The sequence below is a fragment of the Scardinius erythrophthalmus genome (genome assembly GCF_964197995.2).
Source record: "Scardinius erythrophthalmus genome assembly, chromosome: 5".
NCBI classification, from domain to species: Eukaryota; Metazoa; Chordata; class Actinopteri; order Cypriniformes; family Leuciscidae; genus Scardinius; species Scardinius erythrophthalmus.
Window position 1 is genome coordinate 6021424 of NC_138225.1, and position 13836 is coordinate 6035259.

At 35.7% G+C, this 13836-nt stretch overlaps 1 protein-coding gene across 3 annotated transcripts in view; it reads left to right on the plus strand.

The window, feature by feature from the left end:
- unc5ca (unc-5 netrin receptor Ca) overlaps positions 1 to 13283 on the plus strand; it is a 156666-nt gene extending 143383 nt beyond the window's left edge. For all 3 annotated transcript variants that reach the window (XM_081365378.1, XM_081365376.1, XM_081365377.1), the window contains 7 exons: positions 869 to 956; positions 1517 to 1685; positions 3029 to 3262; positions 4119 to 4265; positions 5428 to 5592; positions 9419 to 9597; positions 12318 to 13283. In XM_081365378.1, the coding sequence (XP_081221504.1) occupies positions 869 to 956; positions 1517 to 1685; positions 3029 to 3262; positions 4119 to 4265; positions 5428 to 5592; positions 9419 to 9597; positions 12318 to 12480 (1145 nt within the window). In that variant the 3' untranslated portion in view covers positions 12481 to 13283. The remainder of the gene's footprint in view (positions 1 to 868; positions 957 to 1516; positions 1686 to 3028; positions 3263 to 4118; positions 4266 to 5427; positions 5593 to 9418; positions 9598 to 12317) is intronic.
- The last annotated feature ends 553 nt before the right edge of the window (positions 13284 to 13836 follow it).

Below are 13836 nucleotides of genomic sequence, written 5' to 3' on the forward strand. Positions count from 1 at the left end.
TCTAATTAAGGCATATGGCTGGAATGGATTCCAGTAAGATGTGATGGAAATGTCACACTCACAATCTCGCATGCATGTGATGAGGATAAACACAGTCAGTGACAGTGATGAATGAATAGAGAGGGTGGCAGGATGGGCAGCAGCGAGTAATCCACGTTATGAACTGCAAAAATGACACATAACACTCTTCTAACATTATCTATCTATCTATCTATCTATCTGTCTATATATATATATATATATATATATATATGGATGATGGATGGATGGATGGATGGATGGATGGATGGAAGGAAGGGTGGATGGATGGATGGATGGATGGATGGATGGATGGATGGATGGATGGATGGATGGATGGATGGAACGGTGGATGGATGGATGGATGGATGGATGGATGGATGGATGGGTGGATGGATGGATGGATGGATGGATGGAAGGGTGGATGGATGGATGGATGGATGGATGGATGGATGGATGGATGGATGGAAGGAAGGGTGGATGGATGGATGGATGGATGGATGGATGGATGGATGGATGGATGGATGATGGATGGATGGATGGATGGATGGATGGATGGATGGGTGGATGGATGGATGGATGGATGGAAGGGTGGATGGATGGATGGATGGATGGATGGATGGATGGATGGATGGATGGATGGAAGGAAGGGTGGATGGATGGATGGATGGATGGATGGATGGATGGATGGATGGATGGATGGATGGATGGATGGAAGGAAGGGTGGATGGATGGATGGATGGATGGAAGGAAGGGTGGATGGATGGATGGATGGATGGATGGATGGATGGAAGGAAGGAAGGAAAGTATGTTCATCTGAGTTTTGAGACTTGAGTTGATGTCATTTCAGGTGTGAGTTTGTTGGTTCCAGCCGGTGCGATTCCTCAGGGTCGTGTGTACGAGATGTTTGTGACCGTACAGAGGACAGAGAGCATGAGGTAAAAAATAACACAACACAACACACACACACACACACACACATCCCAAACATCACACCCTACATCCCACTGAGTGGAGAAATGGTGTTGTTTTCCGGGTAGAATGTTATAAAAACACAACACTTTACATATCATCATGTAAAAAAATTGCATGAATGTGTTAAATGCTTAATTAAAACACTACTATTAAAAGGTTTGAGATACAGTAAAATAAAAAAGAAAGAAATTAATACTTAATTAATACAAAAAGACATTTATAATGTTACAAAAGTTTTCTATTCTATTCATTCTATTCTATATTTCTTTCTATTCATCAAAAAATCCATGTATCAAAGTTTCCACAAAAATATCTGTTTTCAACATTGATAATAATGAGTATCATTATTAATAATTGAGCTGCGATGATAATTGAGCACCAAATTGACTTTTTCTGAACTTTTGACTGGTATAGAAATTCATTATTACCTTTCAAACAGTGCTGGTTGTCGTTGTGTGTGTTACTTGTACAGAGATTTCAGTGAGATCAAGGCAAATGTGTTTAATATCTCTGTCTCCCTCAGGCCAGCGGTCGGCGACGGGGAGGCGGTTCTCAGCGCTGTGGTCAGCTGTGGTCCCGCGGGCGCCCTGTTGACCCGTCCCGTCATCCTCACTCTACACCACTGCTCGCACGCCCACTCGGACGACTGGCAAATCATCCTCAAGAGCCTCACGCAGCAGGACCAATGGGAGGTGAGGAATTTGAACACGGGCCAATAGGACAGCCAGTGGCTGAATGAAAGCATCACAGCGAGAGGAATCAGGTCAGGGAAACTCAGGAGATGAGCTGCTCCATTTCAATAAACTACTTATCCTGCAGAGAGAGGGAAACATGACTGGAAAATAAATGTAACTATCAGTGGAGGCAGGCAGGGTAAATTGGCCCGCTGTGCATGGCAGGGCTCTACAAATAGACAACACAAAATTCAATTATTGCGAGAGTGAAGCGGGGAAAAGGACGGGGTGTATTTATCAGGAGAAATCTGCTTCCTTTATCAGGGCCGGGATTCCCTCGCAATGCATGTGTGGACGGGCTTTATTTCTATGGGGACCAAATGTCCCGAAGGACCCGCGTGGTGGGGATGTAGAAAACCTGTCAGAAACAACAGAAGAAGAAATAATAATATGAAATTATTCTTTTGTGCAAAGATAGTGATAGCTATTTTCAGGACTTTTAAAAGTGTTTGCATTTTGATGTTATTTTTATGACAATTAAGTACAACCCATGTATGATATTAATAATGTATAATTAAATTATAAGTATTTACATCATTGCAGTATTTTTTGTACTGCCTTAAATTTATTATGATTAAAATATAAAACATTGTATTAAATGTGCTTTTTTACTGTATTTTTCTATGAGAATGAATATTGATATAATCTGTTTAATTAATGAATTACTGTTGAATATATTTTAGTCTTGGGAAGAACTTTGTTCTATGCGGCTAGACAGAAGTTAATTAAGATAAAATAGATTATTTTGCATTCATTTTATATTTCCTTTAATGATTAAAATGAAAATAAAAAATACATGATGATCATTTTACTTTTACATTTTAAAATAAGGAAAAATTTATTAATTTTATGCAATATGTTATGTATGTCAATTTTATGTCATTTTTGTATTTATTATTTCTGTTTCATTGCGGAATATGGTTAATCACTAATAAGATGTACTGTATAACTTTATTACTTTAAGATGAATAATTTTAATCCACAGATTATAGATAGATAGATAGATAGATAGATAGATAGATAGATAGATAGATAGATAGATAGATAGATAGATAGATAGATAGAACAATAGATAGATAGATAGAACAATAGATAGATAGATAGATAGATAGATAGATAGATAGATAGATAGATAGATAGACAGACAGACAGACAGACAGACAGACAGACAGACAGACAGACAGACAGACAGACAGACAGACAGACAGGTTTATCTTATAAGTGTATGGTAGATTTCTCCATCCAGTGTTGCTGAGACACTGATTTAAATGAAGTGTGTGATGTGTGTGTTGTGTGTCCAGGACGTGGTTGTGGTTGGAGAGGAGAACTTCACGACTTCCTGTTACGTGCAGCTGGGAGAGGAGGCCTGTCACATCCTGACCGAGACTCTGGGATCCTACTGTCTGATTGGCCAGAGCATCTGTCCGTCAGCGGCTAAGCGAATCAAACTGGCCGTGTTTGGGCCTGTGGTCACACCAGGTGTAGACTACCACATCAGAGTTTACTGCCTCGACGACACGCAGGACACACTCAAGGTGCGTAAGACCACCATAAACAGTCATTTCGTTTCTCTTGGTCATTTTCCACCCTCTCTGACCTTTAGAATTAAACTGTTTCGGCTGTGGTGTCTTTATGGAACTGTATTGTATGTAAATGAACTCTGTTATGATATTGTCCGGGATTACAGATTTCAATATTGATATGTTTCTTTTTATGTTTTAATTTAAGTGATTTCATAATTTTATATAAATGTGAAATTTAACAGAATAATTTAGTGTCACTTCATTTTATATAATATTATTATTATTATTATTATTACTACTTTAAAATTTAAAATACTTTACTAAATATTTTAATGATTTACAACAGTTAATATAAGGTCATTTAATATGACTTATTTTTTTACAATTTATTATTATTATTATTATTATTATTATTTTGTTACATTATCATTATTTTATCATTGTTACAGTGTACTTATATATTTAAGTACTGAGTAATATTAATTAACTACATGAACTTACTATAGATTTAAGGTAGGATTAGGATTTGGTCGAGGGTTTAGTTGCATGCAATTATGCATCATTTACTGTTATTACTATGGTAAGCACATGTAACATATGTAACAAGGACACTGTAAAATAAAGTGTTACCCAAATGATTGGCTCGGTAATGATTGGCTAACCTAAATCCCATATCAACCTCGACCAGCTGAACAATACAAGGGTAGATATGAAACTGCTCTTTTAATTCTTTCAAATAAACAATATGCAATTGCATAAATTATTCTTCAAATGACCAAAGTGTGTAAAGGGAGAAAGTTACATTAAAAACATGCATTTTAGATTCAGTATTGCAGTGTAAATGTCCTGTGTGTGTTTGTGTGGACAGGAGGTGCTGCAGATCGAGAAACAGATCGGCGGGAAACTACTCGATGAACCAAAGTCTCTGAACTTCAGTCACAGCAACCACAACCTGAGACTGTCCATACATGACATCCACTCGCAGTGGAAGAGCAAACTACTCACCAAATACCAGGTGAAGATATATATGAAAGATAAAGGTGTTCTTAAGGTGAAGTCAAGTCTGTTTATAGAGCACAGAGACCATTAGCTTTCAGTTAGCTTACGATATTGTCAGATACTAGATCTACTGGAAGAATGGCAGAAGTCATTTCATATAATATAACATTTAATATAAAGTAATTCAATATTACTTGTTATAATTGTATTATTATTATCATTGTAAAAAAAAATTAAGACTTCACTATTAATATAATAATATAATAAAAAAAATTGTTATTAATATCACAAAAAATATGTACAGACTTCCATGTTAATATTTGTTAATTATGTATTTATTATAATATAACATGTAATTTAATATAACATTTTATATAAAATAATTTAATGTTACTTCATTTTAATAGAATTATTATTGTTATCGTTATTATAAAATATATACAGACAGGTTTGAATAATAGTTTTATTATTATTATTAGCATTATTAAATATATACAGTTGCCAGTATTAATATTTGTTGATTATTTAATTATTTATTTTAATTTAATATAATATAAAATGTCATATAAAGTCATAAAATATTACTTAATGTTTCATGTAATTTATATCATTTCATATAATTTAAATATATATTTTATTTTTATATAACTATAATTTATATAAAATATAAATATTTTATATAATTTATTAATATTATTATTGTTACTATTATATATACAGACTTTAATGTTATTTTTATTAATTATTTTAATATTTTAATTTACATGATTAAGTTATTATAACATTTAAAATAGTATTTTATTGATTAGTTTTTTTTATATATAATTTATTTTTATTAAATATATACTGATATGTGGTAGAGTTACCCTGATAATAAAGGCGTTTAATATTACTTAATCTTTATATTAATTATTATTATTATTATAATTAAATATACAGATTTCACTATTATACAGATTCATTATTTTTTATTATTTTAATATATTTAATTTAAGTGATTAAGTTATATAACATTTAATATAAAGTATTTTAATATGACTTAACATTAGTTGATATCATTTGTTGTTATTAGTAGTAGTATTGTCTGTGATGTGATGTGTGTGTGTGTGTGTGTGTGTGTGTGTGTGTGTGTGTGTGTGTGTGTGTGTGTGTGTGTGTGTGTGTGTGTGTGTGTGCAGGAGCTGTGTTTCTCTCAGGTGTGGAGCGGATCCGTGCGGCGGCTGCACTGCTCCTTCGCTCTGGAGCGTCAGAGTGTGTGTGTGTGTGAGCTGTGCTGTAAGCTGTGTGTCAGACAGGTGGAGGGAGAAGGTCAGATCTTCCAGCTCTACACCACCCTGAGTGAGGTACAGTCTTCACTGCGGTCATCAATCACACTGCCCTAGCAAACACAGCAATGCTCATTTTCTTACAAAAATATATTGTTGATATTGTCTTAGCTCGTTGCAGTGCATTCTGCGACTGAGATTGTTCATTGTGCCTATGATGCCTACAAACGCTGTCTCTGGTCTTTCCATCACTCCCCGTGTGTGTGTGTGTGTGTGTGTGTCTCTGGATCTGTTTAATCCATCTTACGGGCTGCTCTTAACACCCTCACTTGTCTGTCTATACATCACAAAGGGTTTTCACGAAGCCGCTGTGTTTTTCTCTCCTCGGCTTTAATCGATGTGTCTAATTAAGAACAGCATAGATTCATTAACATTATAGATGGATGCATTACGATGAATTGAGTCCTTCTGGGCCGCGGAAGCTTCTGTCAGACTGATGTTCAATGCACCTGTCATTTTAAACTAGTAGATTGATTTTTTTTATATATATCAAAGATGCAAATTTTGTTATACTTGTACAATGATGTTTAATTAAATTGAATTAGGATGATTCTACCAGGATTTAGTATTTTTTTATCTTTATTTTTTTGGCTTTGCACATAATTTTTTGCTAATTTTCTTGAGAAATTAGACTAGTACAATAGTAATAAAAAGTTTTTATTACCTGATTCAAATTTTAAAACCTGGCTTCAGTTTTCCACCCATTTCTGGCTGTGGCTTTTCTCGTTACAATTGTATTTTTTGTGCGAAATTATACAATACTGTTCAAAAGTTTGAGATATTTTGATATATTTTTAAAGGAGTTTTCTTACGCTCATCAAGGCTGCATTGTTGTTGTTTTTTTAAATACAGTGAAAACAGTAATATTGTGAAATGTTATTTTAATTTTAAATAACTTTTCTCTCGTAATATATTGTAAAATGTAATGTATTCCTGTGATGCAAAGCAGAATTTTCAGCATCATTACTCCAGTCTTCAGTGTCACATGATCCTTCAGAAATCATTATAATATGATGATCTGCTGCTCAAGAAACACTTCTGATTACTATCAATGTTGAAAACAATCTCATATTTTTGTGGAAACCGTGAAAAAAAAAAAATCAGGATTCTTTAGAAAGTTCAAAAGAACAACATTTATTTGAAATATAAATCTTTTGTGACATAATAAATGTCTTTACTGTCCCTTTTGATCAATTTATTGTGTCCTTGCTGAAGTATTCATTTTTTTTATATATATATCTTACTGAAATATATATACAATAACAATAAAAAGAATGGTCAAATAGTGACTTCATTTTGAATTGATTTATTGATTTATGGGAAATTTGATATTCTCTGTCACTCAAATGCAAGGCGAACTGAACTTCTTTAATATCCTCCAGTTTTATTCTTATAGATGTTCAAAAGCAGAAGCATATTTGATGCTGTTGCTTTTTGCGAAAAATATCACGAATGAGTCTCATTTAATTAAAGCGCCTCCTCCACACACACTCACACACAATTGAGATTTCAGCTCGGATTTTAATGCATTCGAAATGTCAGTCGATATTATTTCCAAGAAGCAAAGTATATCTCCAGCAGTGAAACAGCCTTGATTCGGAGAGAGCTTTTATAAATACCATAAGAGCAGCCGAACTCTGCGGGGTGACAGACGCCAGTTCTGCCTCTCTCAATCTGCTGTTTCATACATATGAAGAGACATGTGAGCAGCGAGCCTTTCAAATGAACAAACACACGTTATAGCAAGACGCGTGTCAGTGATCAGAAATGTTATAGTCTCTGTTTATTCTTAGGATTTTCAAACTCATTACTGTCAAAGTTATGATCAAATACTCGCCATCACATGATTATAACTGCATTTTAAATTTACACTTCAGATTAAGAATGCTTATATTCAGGGCTTGACATGATCTTTTTTGCTCACCAGTCACTGTGACTGGTGGTTTTCCAAACTTACTCGCCACTCAGCATTTTCACTGGCCACAATTTTGACATCGATACTATAGGGAAAAACTGCCATATTGATACTTTTAAAGGGGTGGTTGATTATGATTTCACTTTTCTAACTTTAGTTAGTGTGTAATGTTGCTGTTTGAGCATAAACAACATCTGCAAAGTTACAGCGCTCAAAGTTCAAAGCAAAGGGAGATATTTGCTTTTAAAGAAATTGCTTTTTAAGGACTACAACAAACGGCTGGTAGAGACTACACAAGCTTCCTCCTGGGTTAGTGACATCACTAACCCTAAAATTTACATAAACCCCGCCCCCGGAACACAATTATCAAGACAGAATATGCTAATCAATGACTAGAAGATATCTACACATAAGCTACATAAATTCATAAACTAACCATTCCTAACCATGTCCTGTTGCTTCTACATGTTGCCACTTCTTGAGTCTCTCCATCATTGTCTGACTCCGGTTTGAACATTCAATCCGGATTGAAATTTTCAGTGCATGTCTGTGTGAATGCATGCTATTGAAGCTCCGCCCCCTGTGCCGGGAGCAGCAGCTCATTTGCATTTAAAGGAACAGACACAAAACGGTGCGTTTTTGCTCACCCTCAAAAAGTGACAATTTTAACATGCTATATAAAAATATCTGTGGGGTATTTTGAGCTAAAACTTCACACACACTCTGGAGACATCAATTTTAACCTCATTTTACATCTTGTGAAAAAGGCATTATACCACCCCTTTAATATTATCTCATATTATGTGGCAGGTATATTAGGTTGCTGTCACTTTAATTCCTGACGGACGGATCCATTAAACTGTTACACGTGTTCTCTTTCCCAACTGTTAACGTTCACTTAAAACATAACTGTCTTTATGTGAATACTCACCAAGACTCACCAGCATTTTGATATTTTGTGTGTATTTGACTGTTCAAGCGCAATAAGCAGGGGAAATGAACTTCATTTAGTACTGAGATGCGGCTTTATGTGCTGCACTTTGGGTGTTTGAGCATAAAATCTGCGGGAATGAGTAAAATGATGCGCAATATGCACAATCCCACAGCGAAATTCAAGCCCTGTAACAGCAACATTATTCATCCGGAGCAAATGAAACGAGTGAGTGAGGAGAGGCGGGTTTGTGTGTCACTCGCTGTCTGAGAAATAAGAGAAAGAGAGAAGCTGGTATGGTTTGTCTAATCTGCAGAGAATTTGTATTGGAAGCGTTTTGGATATTTCAGTAGCGGTATGCATCGAAAAATCTAATGTTTGACAACACTACATTGCACTTAGTTTATTATTTCATATGCCTTTTTTAAAAGACTGCTATTGAAAAATGGATATATTATATAAGATTCAACCGGCCAAAGTGGCTAGTATGAGTGACTGCTGAAATACACACACATTTGGTGGATATTAATGTCACGCCCTGCTTATATTTCATCTATGATGTTCCGGGTCGTTGCTTACTTCTTCAAATCCTAAGAGTCCAAGTCTCATACTAGAACCAAGGTAGTTCAGATCTCTACAGCTTCAGAGACGAGTTCAGTAACTCTGCTTGGATCAGGGAACTTGAGGTTTGTCGTGTATAAAGTCTGATCATTGAAAGGTTGTTTTCCCGCTCAGAGTGAGCGATTAACCATCAGCACAGCTCTTGATCAGAACACTTTAATCCCAGGTTACTCCAGGACTGAACCTGTAATCAGTGTGTGTAAGTAAAGCCATCTGCTAAATGACATCCTAGATAGTTACAGATAAGGGTGATTCCGGCTGTGAGAAACACAAAAACACTTCATTTATTTGAAGAAGTGTGTGTGTGTGTGTGTGTGTGTGTGTGTGTGTGTGTGTGTGTGTGTGTGTGTGTGTGTGTGTGTGTGTGTGTTCTGCAGGACGTCCAGAGCATCGACACATCCCTGATGGACCCGGGCAGCAGTATCACAGTCCTGGCCGGTCCGAGCGCGTTCAGAATCCCCGTCAGCGTCAGAACCAAACTGTGCAGCAGCCTGGACGCCCCACACACACGCGGCAACGACTGGAGAATACTGGCACACAAACTCAACCTGGACAGGTGACGTTCACACACATCAACGCTGCATCTGCAACCATTCACACTCACAATGATGCAGCCCTTCAATTCAGTTTTCATTAGAGTTTATTAAAAAAAATTAAAAATCTAAAGGAGTCTCTTCTGCTCACCCAGGCTGTGTTTATTTGATCAAAAATGCAGTAAAAACAGTAATATTGTGAAATATTATTACACTTTATTACTGTTTTCTAGTGTAATATATTTTCGAATGTACTGTAATTTATTCCTGTGATCAAAGCTGAATTTTCAGCTGAATTGTAATGTACTATATCAGTTATCAGTTTCTGTATATACCAATATTGGATTTTAATTATAAGTGGTTTAATAGATATTGGAAGCAAATAATATTAGGGATTGTTTTTATCTTATTTAAACATTTTTCTATGCCAGCTTTCATGCAATGCAGGATATGATGACATGCTCCTGGGCTTTTATTTTAAATAAATAAATAATAAATGCTAAAAAAAAAAATTAAATATACCATCTAGTTCCCCAGCAACACGGCAAACGCTATGCTAATTTATATAAATAAGCCAAGGTTTTTATATAACCTCATACCTAGTATGAATATTTGTTTATCATCAATGTGCTGAGACTGCAGTGTATATTTTTATTTAAAAAAAACGATAGAAGAGAAACAAATCTGCTCTAATGATATCTCACAGGAGACTTTGAAGAAAATTAACGGTAGGGGAGCAAAAGAGAATTTTCCTGTTGTTCTTTCGGGTCTTCCCGGAGAATAGCAAGAGACAGATTTACTCTCTCTGACATCAACTTTTCCAAACACCAGCCTCTCTATGCACCTCCACAACTCACGTAATTAGAGGGAAAAGGCAAAAAAAGGCGAAGGACCCCTATGGTTTGAGTTCTGGCTGGGGTGTTACTGCAGGACGCTTAAAGTACGAGAGATCTCATTTCAAACGAGAGAGAGAGAGAGAGAGAGAGTTTAGGTGGAGAGCTTGCTGTTCACCTCTGAGGACCATCAGGCATGAAAGAGCCAGAAGACGAGAGAGCCTGAGTTCACAGGGGACAGGAAGTAGAGAGATAAAGTGAGGAGGATCCTGAAAAAAAAAAAAAAAGAAAGATGTTAAAAGTGAAAGTTCTTCATCACTCGCAGACTCAAGATCTCTAGAGCTTCTGCACCTTTAACAAACTGTTCAAAACACATTCAACTCAGACTGCATGTAGTGTGTTTAAGCTTTGAGAAAAACAGGATCTCTAGGACTGGTTGATGTTATATGCCATGTGATGATGAGATTGTGCCATACGGTACATACTGTATATTTGCTTTATGCACACATGAGAAAGATGGGAAAACATGAAGTGATGAACAAATACAATGCAACAAGCTGTTATTAAGGGGTTTAGCACCACGAGTTCAGTTGTTTTATTGACACTCACAGGTGTGTGTATTGGCTATTTTTACCATGAATTAATCAAATGAATTGAAATTAATGGCATGCATCAATATTTACTGAGAAAAGAAGATCATTCCAAGTCAATACATTATTGTGGCAGATAAATAGACATAAAGCAATTAATAGACATAATATTTCTGTAGTATGGGGGGCCTATGAATATTGTGTCTTCAAGTCAAAAAGGTTTATAATCACTGCTTTAAGGTTTGACTATTTTTTTTCCACCAAAACAAAAACCATATGGTTTAATATTTGAAAGCAAAGAAGTAAAACAGACATAAATATTGGTTTTTGTTAGATACATTTTCAGTTGATCTGAACCCTCAGAAAAATCAGACGCCGCAGGGTGTTGAGACACAAAAAAATTGATTTATTATGATTTATTATTTATTATTAATAATACTTGTTTATTTGCAGTGCAGTAGTATTATTGCACTAGTAATACATTTCTTTATTTCATAAGAAAAAAACATATAAAAAGCCTTAATTCTCTGATTCCTGGGTGTATCCTGATGAAGACTCATTAGTGCATCTGTTTTTTTAAATACATAAGCCATGAAAAAATAAAGACTTTTTATATTTTCTAAAAACAAATTACTCAAGTGCCTTGGATTGTTTTTTTCTTATGAGCTGAACCATCCCTACACCCAAAGAGCACCGAGACCCGCGCAGCACTTTTTGCATTCCTTGTATTTACATTTCTTTATTTATTACCTTTTTCTGATTTAAATAAAATAAAAATATATGTTGATTAATAATAATATTTTTTATTTTATTTTTGCAGTGCAATAGTATTGCATTTGCAATAGTAATATATTTCTTTATTAATTTAATTTGTCATTTAAACAATAAATATTTTAATTAATAATAATCATTATTTTTGTTGTAGTAGAAAATAAAGAAATTATATTTGTTTATTGAATTAGTTATCATATATATATACTTATTTTTTTTTATTTTTTTTTTTTAATAATTATTATTATAATTATTGTATAGCCATATTGTTTTGGGGGGAAAAAAGTTCTCTTTAGCTGATCATGTCTAATTAAGTGGCTTTAGAAGTCATTGATAAATCACTTTTTATTGTGTTATTTTCTGGGTTTTTTTGTCCAAGTTCCAAATAAAAAGAGAAAGTCAAACCAGATTTCACTGGATTATAAAAAAACAAAACAAAAAAAAACCTTGTTCATTAAAATCAAAACTTTTAGCACAAATATCTTTGTGGTGATGTGTTGTGCTCACGCCGCCCACCTCAGTGTGTGCTTCATCTCACCCGCCCTACAGGTATCTCAACTACTTTGCGACTAAGACGAGTCCTACCGGAGTGATTCTGGACCTCTGGGAGGCTCAACACTTCCCACACGGCAACCTCAATCAGCTCGCCACGGTTCTGGAGGAGATGGGTCGTCATGACAACAGCATCGCTGCCATGGCGAAGGAACAATGACCCTTACAATGGCGGTGATGTCTAAGCTGAGGATAATTGAGCTCAAGTTGAGCTGCCACTTTCAACGAGCTGAAACAACGATCAAACCCGAGACAGTGAAAGCATCGGAGTACGGAGGAGAGTCCGTGACCTTTCGCATCTTATTCAGTTTCCATGGATACGTGCGGTACTGCTGTCCGTCTACGCGGATGCTGCCGATTTAGGGTTGAATGCAGGGCTGGGGGTCAAAGGTGAACCAGGAACAGGGTCAAGACACTTTAGGCAACCAAAATCTTTGGAAAACCCTCCAGTTTGCACGCACAGGGTCCTCATGTGCAGAAATCTCCCACATCATCTCCCGTCTCCTTCAGTGGTCGTTTTTGCAGGAATTTGTGGTGCCATCTAGTGGTTGCAGAAACTACTCACTCTCGTGTAATATAATATTTTGAGACATGAATACAGTATTTAGTGTGTCTACAGAGTACCTTAAAGTGGCCTTTAAAATCCGGTTAACATTCAGATCTGATTAGGATTGTATTATTTTTGTAACGCAGGTGTCCGAAGACGTAAAATATACGTGTTGCTTTGTTGAACAAAAGTGCAGACAAGTACTTGCAGGGATTTGAGGATAATGTCAGAAGTTGCTCTTTGATTTTCTGGAATGCAATGTTACGTCACACTGTAATGATCTTCACTGGCCGGACTTCTGCTGCGTCACGTGTTCTGCATGGGCTGTTTCTGTTGTGCAATGTTTCAACTCACCATTTATGCATTTCACTCTACTATACGCATTATTTTAAAAAGAGTCAATTGATCCCTTGTATAAAAAAAAAAAAAAACTTTCCATGGTGGTGACTATTGTTTCTGCCAGTATGTGATGGATACAACAGTTATTATAGCCCTTTTCACACAGCAATCCCAGTAAATTAGTCAAATTACCAGAGTGAGTTTACCGGTAAATGCACGAATATGCCGTTCACACATTAAGAGACCGTTCACACATTAAGAGACCGTTAAGAGACCGTTCACACATCAGCAACAAAATACCACTGAATGTCAGTCACGAGAAAAACACACTTATTATAGCCGCAGCGCTGTTGAATGGAACGGAAAGCAGTGCCTCGATCGCCACACGATGAAAAAGTTGCAAAAACGCGGTGCCAACAGTCAATTATGTCCATTTAACTAATATTTACATAGAAAAACTATTAAAAAGCAGCGGCACATAAGGTCCTTGCACACCTAGTCCAACATTTTTCGCAAGCTAAAAATGACCACATTTTGTCAATCACGTTTACACACTGCCTCCGAAACTTTCATCCGTAATATTAAAAAAAATCGGATCGTGTTCGATTTTTTGCATCCGTAGGAAGCATT